The sequence below is a fragment of the Dipodomys ordii genome, unplaced genomic scaffold (genome assembly GCF_000151885.1).
Source record: "Dipodomys ordii isolate 6190 unplaced genomic scaffold, Dord_2.0 Scaffold131, whole genome shotgun sequence".
NCBI classification, from domain to species: Eukaryota; Metazoa; Chordata; class Mammalia; order Rodentia; family Heteromyidae; genus Dipodomys; species Dipodomys ordii.
The window spans coordinates 1,389,031-1,414,080 of NW_012267347.1; the positions used below are offsets into that span (position 1 = coordinate 1,389,031).

General features: G+C 40.4%; 1 protein-coding gene across 3 annotated transcripts; it reads left to right on the plus strand.

The window, feature by feature from the left end:
* Positions 1–1,198: 1,198 nt before the first annotated feature.
* On the plus strand, positions 1,199–20,180 carry Slamf6 (SLAM family member 6). 3 transcript variants are annotated; one of them, XM_013030658.1, is made up of 8 exons: positions 1,199–1,324; positions 9,974–10,300; positions 14,708–14,971; positions 15,385–15,417; positions 15,818–15,856; positions 16,779–16,858; positions 19,144–19,218; positions 19,567–20,180. In XM_013030658.1, exons 1-8 carry the CDS (start codon positions 1,276–1,278, stop codon positions 19,612–19,614), a joined length of 915 nt encoding a protein of 304 aa, XP_012886112.1. In that variant the 5' UTR covers positions 1,199–1,275; the 3' UTR covers positions 19,615–20,180. The 3 variants fall into 3 exon arrangements, with proteins under 3 accessions (XP_012886112.1, XP_012886113.1, XP_012886111.1); XM_013030657.1 differs by having other exon boundaries at positions 1,201–1,324; positions 15,385–15,498; XM_013030659.1 differs by lacking the exons at positions 19,144–19,218; positions 19,567–20,180 and having other exon boundaries at positions 15,385–15,535.
* Positions 20,181–25,050: the final 4,870 nt, after the last annotated feature.

The following is a 25,050-nucleotide window of genomic DNA, read 5'->3' on the forward strand; positions in this document are numbered from 1 at the left end:
AAGGGGTTATGAATAGCAACGTACCACAGACCATCTATTCCCTTAAGAGAAATGTGTTTAAATTTAGATATTTAAAAGCAGCTTGTCTGTATGGGGGAACTTAAAAAGCTACACATGAGCCCACACAAGGGGCACACTCCGAAAAGAGATGAGAAGACCTCAAGTTTCACTTCAGGCTGTGCATTCATCCATTTTCTGATGCTATAACAATATACTTGGATACTTTATTAAGTTTTTATTTGTTTGCTCGCTTGCTCACTTAGTTGCTTGTTTGCTTTTCAATGTTGGAGATCAGATACAGGGCTTCACACATGCTAGGCAAGTGCTCTGTTACTAAGCTACATCCCCATTTCAAAAAAGTTTTATTGATCTCTCAGCACTGAAGGCTAAAAATCCAAGATTGGACAGTCTCGTCTTGGTCTTAGATGAGGGCCTTATTAATGATGGTGTCACAGTGTGGAAATGGTGAGTAGAAGGTAATTTCATGGTGAAACAGGGAACTAGGGGGATTCGGGAGGGGCCAACACACTTTTGTGGGAATGAACTGGAGTTCTTCGGGATACAGTTATCCCATCCAATGGCCTCATTACCTTTCACTAGGCTTCCTGACCTCCAGGTTCCACATCCTCTCCACATCACCACACTGAAGACAAGGCTTTCAACATATGAACCTCTGAGGGACACATCCAAGCTACATCCAAACTCTAGCAGTGTGACACAAATAACCAGAGAAAGACCAGATAATAGGCAAGGGACAACCCCATCACAGAACTAGTTTATTAACCCTGGAAATGATAGCTATTTTTTTAAAATTGTAGCTCTTCCGATCTACAGATTTAAAAATTACAGAGTATACAAAATTTGAAAAATATAGCATATTCAAAGGAACAAAGTAAATGAACAGAAGTTGTCCCCCCAAAAGCCCAGACATCTAACTCATCAGACAAAGGCTTAAATATGCTGAAAGGAAGACAAAGAATTAAAGAAACTCAAGAAATAGAGGAATTGAACAACACTACAAACAAATAATCAGACCTAACAGACATGTGCAAATACTCCACCCAACAACACAGAGCATTGTTAGGCTTAATAAATTTTTTAAGTTAAAATTATTTTCATGAGCAATTTAGTAATGAAATTCAAAATTGGTAGCAGAAGGAGTTTTAGTGTGAGGGAGGAGGAAGTCTCAGTAAGAAGCACTTTCAAGTTATGACAGAATAGCAGGAAGTTTTGATTGCCTCAAGATCACCAGTACCTGTCTCTACTTCTCAGAAGATGTTCTGGCTGCTTCCATCTCTCCCATTTGTCTTCTGCCTTGGTTCAGGTAAATGCCTATCCAAACCCACATAGCTGCTGCGGGACTCCTGCTTTGGTGCAGCCAGCTCAGTCTAAATTACCTGTTACAGCTGACTGGCTGGCTCTCTGCTCAGGGATCTAGTAGGGGTGGCAATGGTTCCTGATAATCTGCCACCTTTCTTCTTCCACTTTGAGTGCTGCAGACTGAGGTGGTTTGGGGATGGCTACTTAAACTGGATTCGCCTGTGAAGTACATGTTTTCTGGGATCTAAGAAATGAGATTCTGTAAGCCATGATGGTTTGGGGTTTATAACCAGCAGGTTGTTGTGTAAAGAGAACTCAGGTTAAGTAAAATGGTATACAATTTAGCTATTGTACTACTATGTGACTTCTTCAATAGGTTGCTTATCCTTTCTGGACTTCCCTATGATAATCTAAAAAAATAGCTCTCATGGTTTCCCTTATCTGCAATAACTAGTATATGTCTAGGACAAGCAGGAGAGATCAAAAGCTATGTACCTATGACCATTTAAACTGATGCTAAGCGAAATGAGCCCCAAGATAGGGACATAAGAGGTTTTGCCTTTGTTGCTGTTCTTTTTAATGTACTTACAATGTACTGTGTGATTTTTTTGTTGTTGTTTCTTTGTTTCTCCCCCCATGGTATAACCCCTGTTCAGTCAATGTATTTGATTCTTTCTGGTGCCCTGCATCTTTTTTTTTTTTTGGTCGGTCGCGGGGCCTGAACTCTGGGCCTGGCCGCTGTCCCTCAACTCTTCATCTCAAGGCTAGTGCTCTACCACTTGAGCCACAGCGCCACTTCCGGTTTTCTGAGTGTTTATTGGAGATAAGAGTTTCACGGACTTTCCTGCCCGGGCTGGCTTTGAACCTCGATCCTCAGATCTCAGCCTCCTGAGTGGCAAGGATTACAGGTGTGAGCCACTGGCTCCCGGCGTGCCCTGCATCTTGTATACATTTTTCTAATTTGGGGAGGGGAAGGGAAATAACAAAATGCTGAAATATGGATACAGGATGACCCACTAACAATGAGACTTATAACACACTATGCTGAAAACTACAATTTTGGGGGGGGGGATGGTAAGAGGGAGTTGGGAGAGGGGAGAGCAGAGTTGGGGAGGCAGGGAGGAAAGGGATGGTGGGGGGAAAATAAAGAAGAGTGTAACAATGCTCAATAGGAAATGGACTCATTACCTTGCTCATGTAACTGTTACTCCTCTGTACACTATCTCTACAATAAAAAAAATGTATATTTAAAAAAAGAAAGTCTATGGGGGGAAAAACAGAAAGCCTTTGGTTCAGTTTAGCCCAACTTTCTGGGGCCAAACCAAAGCACCAGAAATAAATAGTTCGGTTGTCTTTTGCCATGTGTAAAAAAGAAAAAGAAGTCTCCATCTCCAACTGGATTTGATATAAACCAAATGCTTAGTCCAGCTATGCTTTATACAGCAATCAAAAAGTAACTGACTGATGTAGCTTGTTTCTTATTCCTGACTGCCTGCTACATAGAGAAAAATGAAGGTTTATGTCTTTTGGGACCCCAAAACTTGTCCATTTGGGCTGAAGTATAGTCTTAGGGAGAGTAGTCCTGAACAACAGAAATAGCTCAGAGCTAGCATAGAGAAAGTTAATTTTTTAATTGCATTTATTGAATGTTTATCTATTTCAGATTCTGAGCCCAGTGCTAAGCATACATTATGTTTAGAAGTCTCGACAATTCTTTGAATTTAAACTATTAATATGTCCACTTTAACAGGAAAAACTGAGGCTAAGATTATTTAAATAACTTGCCCAAATTACACTAGCCAGCATGTGACAAACTCTTGAAGAGTCTGAGAAACAAGGCCAGTTGAACAAACCTGTCAGCTGCACAAGAGAAAACAGAGATAGTCATAGCTGTTGAATTAACTAGCTGGTTAATTTAGAGGAGTTTGAGGAAAGGAGGATTTCATTAAGTTACTCCATAAATAATCATCTAATGCCTACTAAAAGTGTGGCTGGCATTGTAATATTTTGAGAGCATATATTGTAAGCAATACTAACCCAGGTTATGTTCTTGGGAAGTTAAGATTTTAGCAGGAATCATATCTATAAGCAAGTAAAATTGTACATTAGGTAGTGACAGAAAATAAAATGAATATAATCAGGGAAAATGAATGTGAAATGTAGTGAGGAGGGCAATCACATCTCAGAGAAGGCAGTCAGGGCAGTGTTGTGGAGGAGCAGACATGGGAGGAAAGCAGGTTCGATTTAAGACCTGTTAGTTTTAAGATATCAGGCTGACATTCATAAGGAGGTTTCTTTCTTTTTTATAAGCAGACAGAGCAAGTTTATTTGAAAGCAAAACAAGAGTATAAAATCTCCATAGAGCAGGATCCCAGAGCTGGGAGTCTTATGGAGGATGGTTATTATGGTATGGAGGCTCCTCTAGTACCTCACAAGATGGCCTGAAAGCAGGGCTAAGGAGACTTGAGAGTCATTGGTATAGAGACAATCAATGAAGCTAAGGAGGAAATAGCATGAGGACAGAATCTCGGGGAATATGGTATAAATAAAATGCAAAAAGAGAAGGGAATTCTTCCATTCATTCCAGAGCCATTTCAAAACTTGCCTGAAACGGGTGGCTTGAGTTTTTAACCTCCTTGTAAAGCAAAACCTCCTCTACAATTATCCTGAATGTCTTCATGTTGAAATTTCTCTCTTTCTCCCCATTGCTGTGGGATTTTTCTTAATATTCTATAGATTATGCACTGTTCCAGTCCCAACTTCACAAATGAGGGGGAAAAAAAGTAACAAAATGCCTAAGCAACCAGTTTAGTGCTAGTTACATAGTTGGGGATGGGGAAGGTAGAAAGAGAAACACACTTGACTATGTCTGAGAAGATAGGAGTTCCATAGCCCAGCTGGAGAGCAGGTATTTTCAGGGCTGAAATGGGGGGGGGTCCTACCTCTGTGATCTGTGTTCAGGCCCCCTTCATGATAATGCTTAGCTGACACATAGTTTTATATATTCACATACACACACACACACACACACACACACACACACACACACACAAAACTACTACCACCACCACTACTACTACTACTACTACACAGTATGGTACTAAGAAAAAATGAAGCTAGCTGTCATGCTAGAGGAAACCCAGGGGACCATCTCCGGATAGGTTTGGTAAGGAATAGACTTTCTGGAAAAGCAAGATCTCTGAGATTTAAGGGGTTAAACAAGAGAGGAGTCAGATTAGGCAGGGGGAATTGTACATGTAAAGGTCCAGAAGAGTTTGGAGAGACTGAAGACAGGAAAGATCACAGTGGCAAGAGTGTGGGACAAATTAAATTTTTCTCCAGAAGAAGCTTGAAGGGAAATTAGTCATTTCATGTTCTCAAATAGGAAATGTAGCTAAAAGACAAATACAAACTATGCTGTGAAATAATCTCACTTCCTTTAGCTCAAGCCTTGGCAAAATGAACAGAACAAAGCCAAGTTTGGTAGTACAATCCGGTAGCTCCAGGATGTGGAAGGCAGAAGCATGAGAATCTCTACTTTGAGGCTAGCCTGAGCTATACAGTGGGATCCTGTCTCAAAAAAAAAAAAAAAAGTTTTGTGCCTGTCCTGGTGCTTGCATGTAGGCCTGGGCGATGTTCCTGAGCATCTTTTGCTCAAGGCTAGTGCTCTACCATTTGAGCCACAGTGCCACTTCCAGCTTTTTCGGAATCATTTATTGGAGATAAGAGCCTCAGCCAGGACTTTTCTGTCCCCACTCAAAAAAAAAACTTTTTAATTAAAAAATTTAAGAAAGAGAATTCAAATCCTAACACAAATGGAGGGGAGGAACTAATAGGACCAAACAGTTGTTAGAAACAAAATCAACCATCATGATGTCCTGGAGAAAATGAATCTCATCTCTGTATCCATTTTGTTCTTTGTAGATGGGAACATGTCAGATTTTAATGAGTATATAACTGAATTGATAATTTTACTAGAATGTTGATTCTAGGTTGAGGGTTAACATGACACCAAAGTTACTAGGTCCATGGACCACTCTGAGTAGCAAGGTTCTAAATTCTAGTCATATGGAGATTGGGTGGTAGGGAAAAATTAAAAACTATTTCTATCTTTCAAGAAGTATACATGGGTGTTCTGAGACTCAGGTGAGAATACTGGTTAGAAAGGTAAAGTGGTCTAGTTCTGAGATTTTATTTTATTTTTATTTTTTACTTCCTTATTTTTGTGGTGCTATAGACCAAGTATGTACTTTCCCGCTGAGCTATATCTTCAGCCCCGTTCTGAGATCCAGAGTTAAAAGTGTACAAGCCTCTGCAGCTAAATGATTAGAAACTGATAGCCCCCAACCCCTGAGCAGTGAAGTCTACTTTTTACCAACCATTCACACCTTCAGATGGTTATTTTTGCTCATTACAAGAAGAGGGCCATTTTATGTATGAATATACCTATGTCTTTCCACCTCTCAGAATCTGTGGTCCATCTCCACTGTGCTCTTGCTAGCTTTCTCTTTCAGTTTTTGTTCCTCATTCCAGATCAGTTGTATCTCTATCCACACTATTATTAAAGTGAAATTCCAATGAGACAAAATACTTTTTAAAGTGTACAGTCCCATGACATTTCTCCCTCTCCTCTCCCCAGCTCCTAGCAAACAACAATTTGCATTCTATCTCCATGGAGTTGCCTATTCCAAGTATTTCATATAAATGAAATCATACAATATATGATCTTTTGTGTCTGGCCTAACAAAATGTTAAGGCTTCGCTGATGAGATTGTGATCCAATGTCCTCTGATATTTAAAAAAAGAGTTTTTATTTTGATCAAGTAGAACATATTTGTTCTTATGTTTGTGCTTGTGCTATTACATCTAAGAATTTATTGTCAAGTAGAAGAGCATGTGTATTTTCCCCTATGTTTGCTTCTAAGAGTTTTATGGTTTTCTCTCTTACGTTTAGTTGACTAATGCAGTTTGAGTTAATTTTTGTATATGGTAAAAGGTAAGGGTCCAACTTCATTCCTTCACACATGGATATATAATTGTCCAGCATCATTTACTGAAGAGAAATTTTTTTCTTTATTGAATGGTATTGGCATTCTTATTTCTGGACTTTCAATTCAATTCCATATAAATGCATAAATGTCTACTCTATGTCAATAGGACCTTTTGAATTTAAGGATTGACTCTTTTTTCTTTTTTCCAAACTGCTCTCTCCACCAATATAAGCAGAAACAAGCTCATCCTTACAAAAGCAAATAGGAGCTTGTCACATAGAAAAGGTAAGGAAGAGCATTGTAGGTAGAGGGAGCCATAGTTAAAGCAGTAAAGAATGAGGACATTCTTGAAAGATTACTAATAATAAAGTAATGTAGATTTCCTACCTATTATTCAGAATTCTCTTGTAACGTTATCTCTTTTTTTTTGTTTTGTTTTTTGGGTCCAGTTGTGGGGCCTGAACTCTGGGCCTGGGCGCTGTCCCTCAGCTCTTCAGCTCGAGGCTTGCGCTCTACCACTTGAGCCACAGCGCCACTTCTGGCTTTTTTCTTTTTGCTTATGTGCTGCTGAGGAATCGAACCCAGGGCCTCAGGCATGCAAGGCACATGCTCTACCACTGAGCCACCTTCCCAGCCCCTAACGTTATCTCTTGTGAAGTACTTCCTGACCACACCCAACTATCTCTGTCTAACATTCACCCTACATATTTTCCCACAGAGTACAATACCTCCATCATATCAATATTTAGTGTACTAGAAATTGTGTTACATTATAGCAATACAGAAAAATAGGCATAATGCCTACTCTCAAGTTTAGAAAGAGGAAGGAAGTATAACAAAGAGAAAAAAAGTCCAGCACTGATGGTGCAGTAGTCGTACAAGGACAGTGCAGTAGTAATATAAGGACAATACAGAGACAAGCCCCTCTCCTAGATAAGTGCCTAACCCATCACACCATAATAACTAGTCATTTATTTGTCAAGTTCCCCTACCAGGTGGCAAACCCAGAGAATCATGGGATTATAAATAGTAATATCTTAATTTTGTCTGATGCCCGGTATCCAGTCCAAGAACTGATACTTAAAGATAACCAAAAAATATAGTCTGAATGCCATGGTTTCTAATTTTTTGTTCATTGATCAACATGGAATTGGGCAAATAGTAAAATAAATGACTTATTAAGTAAACTAACAAATCAGGAGTAGTATTACATAATGATAATCCCAGCCCTTGAGAAGTGAAGATAGGATCATGAGTTTGAGGCCAACCTAGGGCTACATAGTAAGTCCAAGCCACTAGGCTACATAGCAAGACCCTATCTGAAAACAAAACAAACTACAAATAACCCTAATAATTGCAATTTTATCAAAGCAAGAGAAATAAGAAAAGTGCTAAGCAAGAAAGGATCGGTATCTGGCAAATCCTTGAACCACTGTGTAAGAAGAATTGAAAAAGAACCAAGAAAACAAAGTTATAAAATTACAAAGTATGTCAGAAGATGAACAGTACAGAAAAAAATAAGTCCAAAGGCAGCTGGATATACAGGGCTGGGTGCAGGTTGGTAGACAAAAGAGTGAAAAAGTCTTCTTCTACTAGAAATGTATTATTTACTTTTTTTCTGTTGCTCTTGAGGCTTGAACTCAAGTCCTAGACATTGTCCTTGAGCTTTTTTGCTCAAGGCTAATGCTCTACTACTTGGAGCCACAGCTCTACTTCCAGTTTTCTGGTAGTTAATTGGAGATAAAAAGCCTTACAGACTTTCCTACCTGGACTAGCTTCAAACTTTGATCCTCAGATCTCAGCCTCCTGAGTAGCTAGAATTACAAGTATAAGCCAACAGTGCCTGGCTATCATTTGCTTTAAAGACAAAAGTGTGAGCTACAGGAAGACCTGGAGGGAATGGGAATGGCAAGTGCACAAGTCCTGGTCTGTTCAAGGAAAACTCAGGTGGTCTGGAGCAAAGTAAACAAAGGGACACATTTAGGAATGAGATGAGTGAAAAAATACAAAAGTCAGATCATTTTGGTCTTTATATACCATATAAAGATTTTTTTGTTTTGCCTTTATTGTTTTAATTTTTATTCTAAGTACAAAAAGAAAAGCACAAAATAGTTAAGTATGAGCTCCATGGATTATCAGGTAATGTATATGCAGCCAAATAGGGGTAAAGATATGGAACATAGACATCAGCACCCCCAGATTCCCACTTAAGGCTCTTTCTGCTCATACCTCTCCCTCCTTCCCTAAGATAACCATCTTTCTGACTTCTATCAGCAAAGATTTATATGGCCTGTCGTATTTGTTTTCAACTTTAGGTAAGTGAAATTATAACATTGTGTTTCCTTTTGTGTCTGGAGTTTTGGGCTCAAGATTTTGCTTATAATATTTACCCATTTAATTCTGAAAGGGAAAAGGGGCCAAGATCACAAAATAAAAGTATGTCAAAATGCTGATGGGACAGACACAGTACAGCAAGGAATTGAGGGTGGCAGTTTCATATGCCTGGAATCCATATGACAGTTAGGGAAAGAAAGAGGAAGTATAAGATCCCTAAATGCCAAGTGGATTATCTAGACACCAGAAGACATGACCCTACACACACACACACACACACACACACACACACACACACACACACAAACACACACATTTCCTTTCCTTGGAAATAAAAAGTTCCGATAAAGTTGATATCATGGTTATAGCTATTTATTCATGTGTTAGACACAATACAGAGTGCTGACATGCAAGGATAACCAAGGCATAGTCAGACAGATGGCCAAGTAAACAGAGAGCAAGAAAATAGTACAAGTGCTAAGAACTTGACAAAAGATACTAAAGAATCATCTCTGTCAGCATACTTCTGTAAGATCACAGAAGCATCTACTGGGATCATTTTACCTTTTTTGCTCAGACACTGAAGGCTCTAAATAGACTCATGAGAATGCAGCCATTATGTATTACTTTGAGCATTAATGCATCATGAAAACAGCAAAAAGTATTTCTAGTCAAAATTCCTGGGTTCAACTTGTGACTCTGCTATTCTTTAGCTGTACAGCCTGGGGAAAGTTAGTTCACATCTGTGTCTCTGCTCCTTTAGGATCTATAAATGGAGATAATAATACCCATCATGTCTATCTCAAAGAACTGTTGTCAGTGGCAAATAAAATAATGCATGAGAATAATTGTGTAGGCAGTAAATCTCTGTTATTGGTCCTCTAAAGCACACAGTCCTACTTTTGTGACACATAGTAGGTAATCAGTAAATGCCTTAATTTACCACAAATCTTCTGACTTGCAATTTGGAGAATCTATGTCAAAAGTTGATATAGTTCCTTGTCCCTTACCACCTGATGTCCAAAGAAATCAAAGGCTAGCAGATCACAAAGTATAGTCATGATCCCCGAGTAACCACACCAGCAGAGAATTGAGCTCTGAGACAGGGTCATATGGACCAACTACTCAATTTAGCCATGAATGCTAGACATTTTGTTGGAGATGGAGCCATTGGGTATGTGGTTGTCCATTGCAACTCTTCATCACATCTTCTAGGTTTGTTTCAGAGAGCTTTGACAAACTGACAGAGTTCAGGGAAATGGTGGAAGAACTGGGGCTAGAGTGATTGTCAGGGGCAGTTTTACAGCCTTTTCCTTCTGTGTTTCCAGGAAATGCAGTGTCGCAAAGCAATTCGACCTCTCTGGTGGTAAATGGGGTTCTAGGGGGGTCAGTAATCCTCCCCGTGAAGCTTCCTACAGAAGTGGATGTGTCGATCATCACCTGGCATTACAATGGAACAGCTATTGTCACCATAGATCTAAAACGTGAGGTTAAAATGGTGCTAAATCCAAGGTGGGGAGAGCGGCTAAACTTCACCCAGATGTATTCCTTGAATCTCAGCAACCTGATGATGGCAGACACAGGACATTACAGCATCCAGTTCACCACGAAAACGACCACTATAGTGCCTTCTGGTTATACTTTGAGGATTTTCAGTGAGTCTAAATGTGAGATTTAATTATGTAGGGGCAAAAATCAAATTGCATATTTTAAACATATATGATTACAAGTGTGCACTGGCATCTAGTATAATGTGGATGGCATTGAGAGTCACCATGAGGTTCCACAGTAAAACAACTCAATGACATGACACAGTCAAATGGTGGCAGAGTTGAGAATAGAACCTGTCTTGTGGTTCTCTACCAAGAATCCAGTATATCACCTCACTAGAATCAGAATCCTGAATCACTCTACCTCACCCAGTAAAATAGTCCCTTGCAACCAGCAATCTAATAGAATTAATGGAAGTGGAATATTAATGACACTGTTAACATGTGTATCATGTGTCTATCATATAATCCTCACAAGGCTCCATGAGATAGATATAATCTTATGTCTAGACCCAGCCTCGTCACAGTCACAAATGTCAAGTGATTGTCCTTCCCATATAATTTATGTACAGTTGGGGCTGGGAAGGTGGCTCAGTGGTAGAGCGTTTGCCTTGCATGCATGAGGCCCTGGGTTCAATTCCTCAGCACCACATAAGCAAAAAGAAAAAAAGCTGGAAGTGGCGCTGTGGCTCAAGTGGTAGAGCTCTAGCCTTGAGCTGAAGAGCTGAGGGACAGCATCCAGGCCCAGAGTTCAGGCCCCACGACTGGACCCAAAAAAAATAATAATAATAATTTATGTATAGCACAGTGCGTATAGCGAAGTGTTCTATGCTAGTGAGGCAACAGAGAAAAAATTCTGCTGTCAAGGTCGATATCTAACAATAGTTTCCTTCAATGGCTCATGTTAGTCATCATTCAAAAGTCTGCCTACCCTAGCTAGCCCACACTTGTAATCCTAGCACTTGGGGGATTGAGACAGAAAAGTGGTACTTCAGAGGCAGCATGGCCTATGTAGTGAGTCTGTCTAAAAACAAAAACAAAAAAGGACTGTCTGGGCTAGGAAGGTAGCCCAGTGGTAGAGTGCTTGCCTTGCATGCATGAGGCCCTGGGTTCGATTCCTCAGCACCACATAAGCAGAAAAATGCAGAAGTGGCGCTGTGGCTCAAGTGGTAAGGTGCTAGCCTTGAGCTGAAGTGCTGAGGGACAGCACCCAGGCCCAGAATTGAGGCCCCACGACTGGCAAAAAAAAAAAAAAAGGACTGTCTTCCCAAGATAAACAGATGAAAATTTCCTCAGTATACAATTATGGAAACTAAGAAAATTTATGAATTTATATCATAAAAAAGCAGAGATGTCCTAAGAGGCTTTATGATAATTGCTTAGCAGGAATGTTTCATAGGAGATTCAAGCATTAAGTTGGTCACCAGACTAGACAACTTTAACTTTTTTGTTTTTGTTTTTTGTTTTTGTGCTGGTCCTCTGGCTTGAATTCGGGGCCTGGGTGCCATCCCTTAGCTTCTGTGCTCACAGCTAGTGTCCTACCTCTTGAGCTACAGCTCTACTTCAAGCTTTTTGATAGATCCTTAGTGGAGATAAGAGTCTCACAGACTTTCCTGCTAGTCAATTTTAAAAGACCACTGAGATTTTGAAATGTCAGACTGTAAGACCTAGAATCCTTTTGAAGGCCTTTGGTTTAAGATATTTTTAAGGTACAAATAAATTACTTGCTAATCTTTAGTATCTTCTGATATTTGATGAGTGTGCCACTTTAATCAAAATCACATCCTTGAAAGAATGTGACACAGATTAGACAAGTGTCTCAGGGTAAAACGGATATTTGGAAAAGTTCTGAGCAGGAAATTCAAAATAAAGGAGTAAAACAGCCCCACGGCAGCAGATTCATTTCCTGAGGCTTTCAAAACAAAACAAAATGCCACAGCTCATGGCCTAAGCAACAGAAAAGTATTCTTACAAAGCCCTGGAGACTGGAAGTCCAAAATCAAGGTATATACAGGGCTATGATATTTTGGGAGGCCCCAGAAGACCATCTATTCTTGTTTCTTCCAGCTTCCTTCTGGGAGGCCCTAGAAAGACCAGCCTATCTTTAGCTCTCCCAGCTTCTGCTTGTTATCAGAATTCCTTAGTGTTCCTTGATTTATGGCTGTATTGTTCCAATCCCTTCCTCTTGATCACAATTCTTCTCCTCTTTTCTATGTTTTCTCCTCTCTTTTCTCTTATAAGGACATTACTCATTAAATTTAGGGCCCACACAGATAATCCAAGACGCTCTCCTCATGTAATTTAATTTCATTTGCAAAGACCATTCATCTAGAAGGTATTTTGACAGATTCTTAGAAGTAGGACACTGTGGGCTGGGAAGTTGGCTCAGTGGTAGAGCGTTTGCCTTGCATGCCTGAAGCCCTGGGTTCGATTCCTCAGCACCACATAAGCAAAAAGAAAAAAAAAGCTGGAAGTGGCACTGTGGCTCAAGTGGTAGAGCACTAGCCTTGAGCTGAAGAGCTGAGGGGCAGTGCCCAGACCCAGAGTTCAGGCCCCACGACTGGACCCAAAAAAAAAAAAAAAAAAGTAGGACACTGTTGTTTCTTTGGGAGATCATTATTCAAACCACTACCAGCAGGATCACCCTGTCTGATCAGTGATCATCAAGACAATGCTAGACCCATAGGAAGAAGGGAGACATAGACAATGGAAAGCCTGAGAACAGATGCCATACCAGGCTCTATCACATTGCTCAGACAATATTTTTCAGACACTATTGGAAAAAACAAACAAACAAATGGCTTCAAGAACAACAATGTTCCTAGAGCTCAATGCCAATTCATGCTCAGGAATTTTGGAGTATTTTTTATTAAAAGGTAAACACACAAAGAAATAATGTATAACATCTACCAACTGTTTCATAGCACTGCAAAGAAATTTCAAAGGATAGATGTGATTTGTTTCAAACATTAGCCAATTATTCTCTATGCGCCAAGATACAGATGGAGAAAGTGTGATCTTATAAACAAATTATCAATTAATTAAGAATAATTGACTAGATTACAGGTTAAGGAAAACATTTGACGAATTTAAAGATATTAAAATTATGTTTACTTGTTGCATAGACAATATTTGTTGGCCAAGGTGCTCTTCTAGAATATGTCATGGAGCTGACATTCTGGTTGGAGAGTAGAAGCAGGTAATAATACACATTGTTTATAAACAAATAATATGGTGTCTAAGGGAGCTAGAATGTTAATAACAACACTATAGTGAATAACAGGAGTACCATGGAGCAGAGAGCAAGGATCATTTTTTTCTAGCAATGCTGAGAATGGAATCTAGAACCTTGGTTTAAAAGTAATAAAATAAGCTGGGTGCTGGTGACTCAAGCCTGTAATCCTAGCTAGTCAGGAAACTGAGATCTGAGGATCATGGTTTGAAGCCAGCCTGGGCAAAAAAGTCCTTGAAACTCTTATCTCCAATTTTTTTAAAAAAGCCAGAAGTGGTGCTGTGGCTTAAGTGGTAGAGTGCTAGCCTTGAAAACAAAGAGGCTCAGGGACAGTTCCCAGGCCCTTACTTCAAACCCTGGGATTGGCAAAAAAAAAAAAAGTAATAAAATAGATTTGTCAGGTTAGATATGGACACAGGATGAGATGTGACATTCATGGCAAATAATTGCCAGCCCTGTGCATCCTCATAATTACTTGAAAAGTAGGTATTGTTGCCTGATTTTTCCAGATGACAAGTATTAATAATTAATATGATGTATCTATGGTTATATAGTCAATAAATGATAAAGCCATGATCCTACCCCACTTTTTCCTGATTCCAAAGCCAGTACTCCTCCTATACACAAAGTTCAATTCTAAGATCATATATATACATATATAATCTTCACAACTCCTACTCAGCTAATGAAAATTGTTCAGCTTCTTCTAATCTTCTAATCCATTCTTTGTTGAATCCTCTTTTCTTCAAGACTGCAGCCAAGACCAGGTCAGGAGATTTTTCTTGACTTTCTGTCTTTCTAGTCCTTGATCTCAGAAATTTCTGCATCTCATACCCCCTCAAATGACTGAACATATTGCATTCTGTGCTCTCTCGAATGCCTGCTTACTCTTGCCTCAGGACCCTGAATTTAGTCTCCAAATTGTTTACAAAAGGTATAATCCAAGGCCTAGAAGCAGCACAAGTGATTACCTGGAGCCAGGTCATATGAACAGCCCCAAATTACCCAGCTAGTTGATGGCAACCTTAGTCTCCTTTCCCATTCTTCTTATTGGTTATTTGGTCTTATATTGATGTCTCTTTCATTTGATCATCCTAGACCTTGCTATTATCAATTAGGTAATCCCAACAGAATCTTTTACAGAGTAAACAGACTATAGCACACATCAGAGATGGGATTTTAAAAAAAAAGAAGAAGAAGAAGAAGAAAGGTAAAGATTCTTTCACAGGGAACTGAGTCGAGCAATTTGTCCTTAACCTAGGTCTTTTCTCTGTCCATAGGACAATTGAGAAACTTAAAAGTTATCAACCATGTTCAACTGTCTGAGAATGAGACCTGTGATATCTACCTGATCTGTGCTGTGGAAAATGCAGACGATACATCCTCATTCTGGTGGCAGGACTCAAGAAACATCTGCCTCAATGGAACAAACTTTACTACCTCCTGGGACCCCAAGAATTCTAGTGGACAGAACTATACCTGCATAGCTAAGAATCCAGTCACCAAATTATCTCTATCTGTCTCTGCCCAGAGTCTCTGTGAAGGTAACAGTCTACCCCGGGTCACTCTGAGAGCCTTGAGCAGCTGCAGCATGTAACATATCCTCATATGCTGCATGATCTCCAAGATAGTAGCAGTGGGAAGCAGCCAAACAGCAGCTGGAAGGGGACATGCCTCTCACCCATGCCCCTTTCTATCTCTCCCCAAGCACTCCTCTGAGAGCAAAGGTCTCAGGTAGGCAGGATTGCTTTCTCCCCATCTCCACCAGGCCCTCTGTCACATGGACTCCCATTTCCCAGAAGGCCTGCCAGAGTTCCAAAGCTCTAATATAGATGAATATACCCAGCCCCTGCAGAGAGCCTAGAAGAGACCCCATAGAGGCACTGACACCAACACTCTGGGCCCCACTAAATGTGTCTCAAGACACACTTGAGTGGGTTTTTTTTTCTTTTTCCAGGTGTCTTAACTAAGGAAAATCTATACCAAGGAGGTACATGGATTATAACTACGTTTGTTGTCGCCATACTTATAATCATCCTTGTGTGCATACTTGTTTGGAGGAAAAGAAGAGGCAGGTTTTCTTCTGAATTTTCTCTCCAAGGGTGCAGGTATTTAGAGTCTGCAGTCTCTCATTGCCAAGGATCTCTTGTGAAGGACAGTTGAATGGGGTGGGGTGGGGGATGCAAACCCTTGCTCAGCTAGCCCACTGTAGACCTGCTAATATCCTGAAGGAGGTGTCCTATTGGGAAAAGCAAGACTCAGCCTCAGAGTCCATCTGCCCATTTGCTCTATCTTTTGGACACATCTACTGACTCCTATTGGAAGAAGGGTAAGAAGGCTTTTCTCACTGCTGTCACTAGTTTCAATTTCCAGTTATGTTTTTTTTTCAGATTCCTTTCATGTTTCTTCTGAGCAACCTCAGCATCCTGGTAAGTATCAGACTGTTAACTGCCAATCATAAAGTAGACAGGAAGCAATGCATGAAGAGGTCTAGTCAAGGGGCTGAATAATAAAAGAGGAAGAAATCAGGACATCACTGTTTAGACAGACCTTATAGTATAAGGAGAGATAACTAGACATGAGACACCCCCAGCGTCCCTCACAAGCAAGTGAGGAATTTCATGGTCTCCTAGAGCAAGATTAGGGTCACTACCAGGGTCACCAGAATAAAAAAGTGCCAGTGAAATTATTTGTGGCCTATCCATTGTCACACAAAAAAAAATCCAACTCAGAGACAGCTTGAGCCTCAAAAGAGTAAAACCAGACTGCCTATGATTCTGTCATTTCTGTTCAGCCAGGGCATGGGTAGTATACAGATAGAGTTGAAAAAGAAAATATGATTTAGGGATGGAAATGCAGACTCTGGAGTGGGGTTGGCTTTGAATCTCATCCCATGAGTGAGAGATAGGAGACACATTGTTGTGGAGGGACAGAAGATCTACATTTGAGTTCCTATTTCATCAATCAGTACCTATGTGACTTTACACAAGTCAGTTGGCAGTTCTTCATCTCTACAATGATCAAATCCAAGTACAAAGCCTCAGAGGGCAGTATTTCCAGTTCTTCCCTAGGCAGTGTCACTCAATCTTGCACGTATCTGAGGGAGACACTGAAGCACAAGGGCACAAGACCACCTCTCACCCAAGAGATGAGATCAGATGAGAACCATATGACTGAAAAGGTTCTGCTTCAACCCAGAAATCCAAAGACTGTCAAAAATGAATGAACCCTAAAGGCAAGGCCTGGAACAACTAATTTGGGGAAAACAGAAAATGCTCTGGAAAAAGCTAGGCCCTGGGGACAACAGCCAAGTCCTTGTACCACTAATGTTGACTTTTTTTGTGTTAACAGTACAGTCCTTGCAAAACTCAGCAAACACCTTAGTTTCTCCAGGAAGTACTGTGTATGCGCAGATCACTCATCCAAGACAGGTGAGTCCATTCAGCCTGGTGTTCCATCATTGTGGCTGTTTGTTGTTGTTGTTGTTATTGTCGTTCTTTAACAATGACTATCTACAAGCTATCACCACAATTATCTGACTGATCCAAATGATATTCACCACTGAGGGGAGAAGATAGTAACAGGGACAGCAAAGTTATATGCAAAACCATTCTGGAGTCTGCCAGTCTTCCCCTAAAAGAATGTTTATTCCTACCTTGTTTTCCACTGGTTTCTAACGGCTTGATGCATTAGTACATCTAAAAAGATGTATTTGGTGTGGTTACAAGCTGTCTGAAGTACAAATTCGATCTTCCTCTTATAGCCTGGAGAATTCGGTGAATACTTGCTGAGCCTGTGCTGGTGGCTAATAACTATAATCCTAGCTACTCAAAAGGCTGAGATCTGAGGGCCATAGTTTGAAGTCAGTCTAGGAAGGAAAATCCCTGAAACTCTTGCCTTTGGTTAACCAGTAAAAGGACAGAAGTGGAGTGTGGTTCAAGTAGTAGAGTACCAGCCTTGAGCACAAAAGCTAAGGGTCAGTGCCCAGGCTCAGGAGTTCAGGCCCCACACCATACCAACACAATATATATATATATACACATACATATATTCATACACACATATATACATACATACATACAAACGAGAAGATCAGGGTTGCACTAAGCTAGGGTTTCCAAAGCAAACTACTGCAAGCTTCTCACCCTGGATGTAGTAGGCACATTAGGGGAGTTAAGAAATGATCCCTAAGGCTGAGAAAGTGGCTCAGTGGTAGAGTACTTGCCTAGCATGGATGAGGCCCTGGGTTCCATTCCTCAGCACCACATAAGCAGAAAAATAAAGCCAGAATTGTCCCCGTGGCTCAAGTGGTAGAGCACTCACCTTGAGCTGAAGAGCTGATGAAGGACAGTGCCCAGACCCAGAGTTCAGACCCTATAACTGACAAAAAAAAAAAAGAAAAAAGAAAAGAAATGATCCCTAAAGAGAAGAGGGGCAAGAATTTGCAACTCCTCCATAGTAAGAGATTTTAATTATATGGGCAGCCCTCATTCCTCCTCTCCCCTTTAGCAACATAATAGGATGGCTGTGGCCAAGCATCATAAATTTCCATCACTCTTCTGTCCCCACCACACACAAAGCACCTGCAGTGGCATGTTTCTAAATAATACTATACATCCTGAAAGTCCAGTCTTATGCCCTTGAAAAATAGGAAAATAAAACTTGGCATTCTGAAGTTGGTGAAAACAATGGCCAGATAGTAGTCTTGGATTTCCTAAGCAAATCTCAGGTATTTGTGAAGTCAGATCCTTGAAGAGAGGGGACAAGAAAGGCTACTTGTACTTGCCCCATTTGCCTTTCCTAATTCCTGTTGAAAGCAAGCTGAAAACAGTCTCCATCAAACCAGAAACACTAATCTCCAGTCAACTTGTTAGCTGCTCCTTTCCAGGGGCCGAGGTGGGGGGACCGGAATAAGTTCTCTGCAGAGGTCTTGATAATTGTCTAAATGCTCCCAAATGTCAGAAATTGTGAAGAAATCTATAAGACACATGGGGCTGTTACTACTACAGCATATATTCCAGGCAAAGCCATTCTTAAGATCAAGGTGTTCCTGGTCTGCCAGTGCCTAATATTTTAGGAGACCACAACAACATGGTGCCCAGGTCTTTAGAAAGACAGGGATAAATAGAGCAAGCAAAACATGCAGCTACAGTCATTGCTAACAATAAAATTCAGACAAAAGATATAATGTAATAATTATCGGGTATATAATTTCACACAGCCTTGCTAAGGTGTTGCTATTTTGTTTGAGACCCAAGATCTACCCCTAAAACCTCACAGGTCTGAGCTGTAGGTGCTTGGTCTTCTACTCCTCTTTATTTTGACAGTACTGGGGCTTGAACTCATGGCCTGGATGCAATCTTGAGCTTTTTTGCTCAAGGCTAGTACTCTATCACTTTGAGCCACAGCTCCACTTCTAGCCTTTTGGTGGTTAATTGGAGATAAGCGTGGCATGGACTTTCCTGCCAAGGCTGGCTTTGAATTGTGATTCTCAGATCTCAGCCTCCTGAGTAGCTAGAATTATAGGTGTGAGCCACTGGCGCCCAGTTTAAGGCCTCATTTTTGCTAGACAGGCTGCAATTTAAGTCATACCCCAGTCCTTTGCTAGTCCTCTTGCTAAACATTTCTTGGTTTTGTCATACTGCCTTTCCCAAGAATGGAAAATGCATTGATCTCTTTGTCTCTTTGTGATCCAAAAAAATGTTTCTTTTTACAGGAAATGGAAATCCCAACACTAAAGAAAAATGATGATTCATTAACAATTTACTCCATCATTAATCATTCTAGGGAGGTAAAGTCATGATCAATCCCTATTTTTCATCTTCTTATCCTTCTCCTCAGTCCTCTGATTTTCACAATAAAATAAATGTAAAAGGGCGATTTTACAGATGCCCAAATACCCACTGGCTGTCAAAATCCTCAGGACATCACCAAAATGAAGTTATTTTGTGTTTAGGGTCAATACACATAACTGAGTTCTCAACAATCTTGGGTGGTTTTGTTTTTGTTCACTTAATCCTGCTTCATGCCATCAGTATCCCTACTATCTAACTGTCAGGGCTGTCTTGCCTGGTCTAATCTGGCAGGCTGCTGTTCTGATGTCTATTAACCTATATCATTTTCCTCTTTTTTCCTGTAGAGAAAGCCCTTTTCTCCCAGGGCAACTGGCCTTAATGACATCAAGTAAGTTGCTGAAAGACCTCAGCATATTTCAGGAATGACCCATCTCCTGATCCTAAAAAGGAAAGCTTGGTTTTTGGTTTTCTTCCTGGCAACAGAATCTGAATACCTAGGATTCTTGCTTCTCAGTCCTTCAGACTTGATCCTGCTTACCTAAGTCATACACCTAAGAAGTGACAACATCTCCAGCCTGTAATCCAAATAATGCTTTTCAATCCAGTCCAGGCAAAAGCTATTTCCATTAACACTCCTGCCTACTGACTTTCTCTATGAAGCTAAACAAGCAGAGTTATAGTTGACAGGTTATAAATTCAGCAGGTGATCACGTCTCTCCTTTCAGAAAGCAACAGGATCTGACTATTAGAAATAGAATATAGTATTTTGGCTAGGTGTGCAGCACCTGGAGTTGGATGGTATGGCATGCATATCCTGAAACATCATTTACTAGACATACCTCCTACAATGTGTTTCCTAATCTCTTGGAACATTAGTCTTAAAAACTGAAGGCTGGGAAGGTGGCTCAGTGGTAGAGTGCTTGCCTTGCATGTATAAGGCCCTGGTTTGATTCCTCAGCATCGCATAAACAGAAAAAGCCAGAAGTGATGCTGTGGCTCAAGTGGTAGAGCGCTACCCTTGAGCTGAAGAGCTGAGGGACAGCACCCAGGCTCAGAGTTTAGGCCCCATGACCGACAACGACAACAAAAACAAAAACAAAAAACTTGAAGAAACAAAGAGGGTGGCAATAATACATCAACTCCACTGCTCAAACCAGGAATCGAAGTCATCCCTGACTACAGCTTTCAATCACCAAATGCTTTGAAATCTACTTCCAAATTTATCTTGAATCCATTCACTTTTTTCCAGTGACCAACCTATAATCAACTTTCAGCACTTCTACCTGGAATACTCAATAGCCTCTGAACAACTCTCCTGATTTTGCTCTTGTAGCTTCCAATCCATTCTCTACAAGAAAGCTAGCATACATAAATCAAATCTTTCCCTTGCCTGTTTACAACCACACAGGCTTCCCATTGCACTTGGAAAGAAATCCAGTCTCCATGATCCTGGGTGGTCTGGCTTAGACTTAGGTAGCATAACTCTTCTCCTGGTCCCTCTATTTACCCTTCCTGACCATTCAGCTTCACTGACAGAGGAAGAAGTCCTCTCTGTTATTTACAACTCTTTTATCGGTCATGGGGCTTGAACTCATTATTTACATCTTTTTCAAGGTCCTTCCTCTGTCTGCTGGATTCTTCCTATACTTTAGGTCTCACTTTAAGAACTTCCCAGAAGTAGATTGCCTTTTATTGTTACACCTTCCATGTTTATCATTCATCCTATGTATTTATTTTTATTTGTTTAGGTATATTTCTCCCATCCAGAGGTGAGGATTTTTTCTTCTGCCAGGGGCCATTTGGATATTTATAAAATCTTATATGCCCTTAGGCATATGAGAAGCATACTTGTCTGTCCCACCATTTATCAAGTGATTTTGAGGGCCTTACACAACACACTGGCCAAATATTCCTCACCCCTGGATGATTATATTATAAGAAGTAGAGATAATAACTATTTTGACAGAAACCCTAACATCTATATTGTAAGTGTTTAAGTGACTATCCAATGTGGTTGTATGAGAATTAAATAAGACAATTCAATGGGCCCACTAACTGTATACTGCCTGTGTATTCAAACAAACTTGGGCTGAAAATATTTGGGGGAAAAAATATCATTACTAACCATGTGTACTTTTTTCTTGTCATTATTCCCTAAATAATATAATAAGGAAATTGTTTATACTGTACTGAGTTGTGAATAATATAGATATTATTTACAGTAGACAAAATGATATGCTCAAGTTATACACAAGTACTACATCATCATAAAGAACTGGTGTGAAAGGTTGGGAGGTATCTTAGAATCAATCTCAGAGGGATTCCAAGGGTTGACTGAATACTTGCAGCCTTTACCATAGCACCTGGATATCACTTATGTCACTCTTCCTTGTCAATACTGTTATTTATGTTATTATTAAATTTCATTCTCCAGAACTCACAGAATCTCATAAACTTTTGGCATAATAAGAAAAGAGAAAAGTTACTGCTTGTCCCGCTTCTACGTCACTTCTTATCTTGGCTGCATTTTTTTAATTCCTTCTTTTGCTGGGAAGTATTTTCCAGCTTGTTCGGTGGGTCTGTAGAGTTTTTGCTTGTTTCAAGTACTGGAGATTGAATTCTAGAATGTAAGCTTGCTCTTTAATAATCTCATAGTAGCAGGAATTAATTCCCATCAGATTTGTCTTGATTGGCTAACCTAGGAAAGTAATGAAAAGGAAAAACAAGTCCTCCCTACTTTTAAGTAGTCCTCAATCATACCACAAAGTGATCACAAACTCTGCGTGTGTGTGTGTGTGTGTGTGTGTGTGTGTGTGTGTGTGTCCCTGCACACGCCATCCTGGAGCTTGAACTCAGGACCTGTCCATTGTCCCTGACCTGTTTTTTGCTCAAGGCTAGCATTCCACCACTTGAGCCACAGTTCCATTTTGGGCACATTTTTTGGTGGTTTATTAGAAATAAAATAGTCTCAAACTTTCCTGTCTAGGCTGGCTTCAAACTGTGATCCTCAAATCTCAGCCTCCTGAGTAGCTAGGAATATAGGTGAGCCACCAGCACCCAGCTATGCTCATACATTTTTGGTCAGGTCTGAAGATCACTGTTCATATCTGTGCTACTTCTTTCATGGCGAACTAGACTTTCTGGTCCTTACTCAGCTCCCAGAATGTTCCAAACTCCCTTTTCTGCTTCTATGCTTTAGCACATTCAATTCCAATTCCTTCTGGAACATGGAGAGAGAGAGAGAGTTTATCTCTATGCATTCCTCAGGACCTAGCCTCTGTATTATTTCTCTGTATCATTTCCTCATTTCCTTGGCACACTCCCCCTCCACCTCAACCAGATTGGACTTTCCAGTTATATATTCTCATAGATTTCTATATTTCTCCAAACAGTTATGAAAATGTTAATTTTGAAGCTGAATGTTGATGGCTCACGCCTATAATCCTAGCAACACAGGAGGCTGAGATCTGAAGATCACAATTGGAAGCTAGCAGGAAACTCAGTGAGATTCTTATTTCCAATTAACTGTTAAAAAGCCAGAAGTAGATCTGTGGCTCAAGTGATAGAGTACTAGCCTTGATCATAAATGCTCAGAGACAGTGCCCAGTCCCTGATTTCAAGCTCCAGGACTGGTTCCAAAAAAAGTTCATTTTATAAGCACATATGGAATTGTGCATTTGTGTGTATGTGATAGTTACAGATATGAAGGTCTCTGTTGGACTCTTAAGTTCCTAGAGAATAGAGGTTGTGTCACCAAAACCTAAATATTGTTGAGTGAATGAACAAATACAACACCAGGGTACAGATGAATGGGATAACATTGTTAGTCTATAACCAACGTTGGCCAATGCAATGAACATCAGAAGAGATTCTTAGGTACATAAGACGACAGGTCTTTGAGGGAGTCACACCAGATGACAAGCCCCAAACTTTCTAGTTACAATGGCCTAAACTGCTCCTGAAAAGTCAAATTAGAAATGAACCCTCTCTTTTTCTTCCTTCCCCACTAGTGTTTCCTCCATTAGCCCACATCTGACCACCTTTAATTCCTTGTTCGCCAGATCAATACAGTAATTAGCACTCTAGGAACCCTTTTCCTTAAATTTCCATTCTGCAGGGCCATTATCCAGTCCAGAGGATCCTGATCCCCCATCCTAATTTCACAGTCTCAATCCAGACAGCCTATAAGCCACAGAACCATGGAGCATACCACAGTCCCGTTCTAATGCTCTTTGGCCCTTCGTGCCATTCATTGATACTTTCACTACCCCAGGAAGAATTCCAGATTTTTACATGCTTTCATGTTCTTATCCATACCAGCCTATTACCTATGTAGTGGTTCTTAGCTCCTTGGCTGTTCATTAGAGTCATCTGTGAAGCATTTGAAACTGCAGTGACAGAGTCCATCCTCTAGAGAAATGGATTTAATAGGTCTAGGCTGGGAGTCAGATAATAGTATTATCTAAGCCCCTGAGTGATTCAAGTATATGTGATAGGAAAAACATGCTATTTACTTTTTTATTTTCCAGTTTTTTGAGATAGGGTATCACTATGTAGTCTAAGCTGGCCACAAAGTCCATATCCTATTGTCTCAGTCTCCTGGGTGCTGAGATTACAGGCCTGCGCCACCATGCACAGATAGAAGCATTCCTATTTATATTCAGGTTATATAAGGATGGGTTTTAAATGGAAATTAATTTTCTCAGTGAGGTTCTGTGTTTGCCCTCGAGTGCTTTAAAACTGATGGCATCCTTGTGGATCTGAGAAACTAAACTAGGGTTGAAATATCTCCCAGCATCCCCAGTCACAGTAGAAGGCATTGCCCATCTGTCTTCTTTCCTCAGAGCCAGCAAACAAGGAACCAGGAGAAAACTATCCAAGCTCAATGAATGCCAAGGAAAGGAGGGCAGGGATAGCAGGAAGGAAATGTTGCGGGAATGGGGAGGGGTGGCAAGTAATGCATGGAGAAATGCTGGCAGTGTGGCTCAGTGGCGGATCATTTATGCAAAGCCCTGGCTCAGTCACCAGATTTGCAAAAGAAATGAAGGAGTTATTTCCCTTCATACTTCATTAAGTCACAAAGTGATAGCTGGAGACCAGAGTCCTAGTTATAGATGTTTTGTCTCCCACATCTACTTTTTTATTACCAACCTGAAAAACATGGAAATCAGTTCCTGATTTCCTACTTCTCTTTAGCACACTGGAACCATATTCCTGCAGGAAAACAGCTGAGCAATATGTGTTCTAAGTTCTATTCTATTCCATTTCATCCTTAACCTACCCTGCCTTTGCCACTCGTGGTATCTGCCTGATCCCTAAAATATATATTTAAGTTTTATAAGCCATGAATCTTTACCTTATCCTATATTGGTCAAAGCAGCACACAGCTAGTTCCAAAGAAACAGTATCTGGTCTCCCCTGGTTTATTCCCCCATCCCACTGCCAAACACACATCTAGAGTCTTTGTGGCTTTCAGACACTGGCCTGAAGTTCCTAGTGACGGATCAGTCTCCTCTGGGGTCCAGAGTAGTTGATAATGAGGAAGACAACCATGGCTAGATTTTTAATTCAAATTATCTAGATGCTAAGCAGAGAGAAGTCTCTGCTCCTGGGACACTGGACAAATGTTTCACTCTGGATTTCAAGGTGAGGAGAAGAATGGACTGGGAAGTTGACTTCAACAATGGAAAGGGAACAAGCTGGCCCCCTGACTTTGCTCTTGGTAGCAGTTAGCTGATGATGCTCTCTGAGGAATGAAGGAAGGAGAGAGAGGTCATCTCTGATCTTTAGCTACTGCTTCTCTGAAATAAATGTCTTTCCCTGCCTCC

Coding starts and splice junctions, on each gene's coding strand:
- Slamf6 (XM_013030657.1), top strand. CDS start 1,276: ATGTTCTGGCTGCTTCCATCTCTCCCATTTGTCTTCTGCCTTGGTTCA. Junction 10,301..14,707: donor TTATACTTTGAGGATTTTCA/GTGAGTCTAAAT, acceptor CTCTGTCCATAG/GACAATTGAGAAACTTAAAA. Junction 15,857..16,778: donor TGAGCAACCTCAGCATCCTG/GTAAGTATCAGA, acceptor TTGTGTTAACAG/TACAGTCCTTGCAAAACTCA.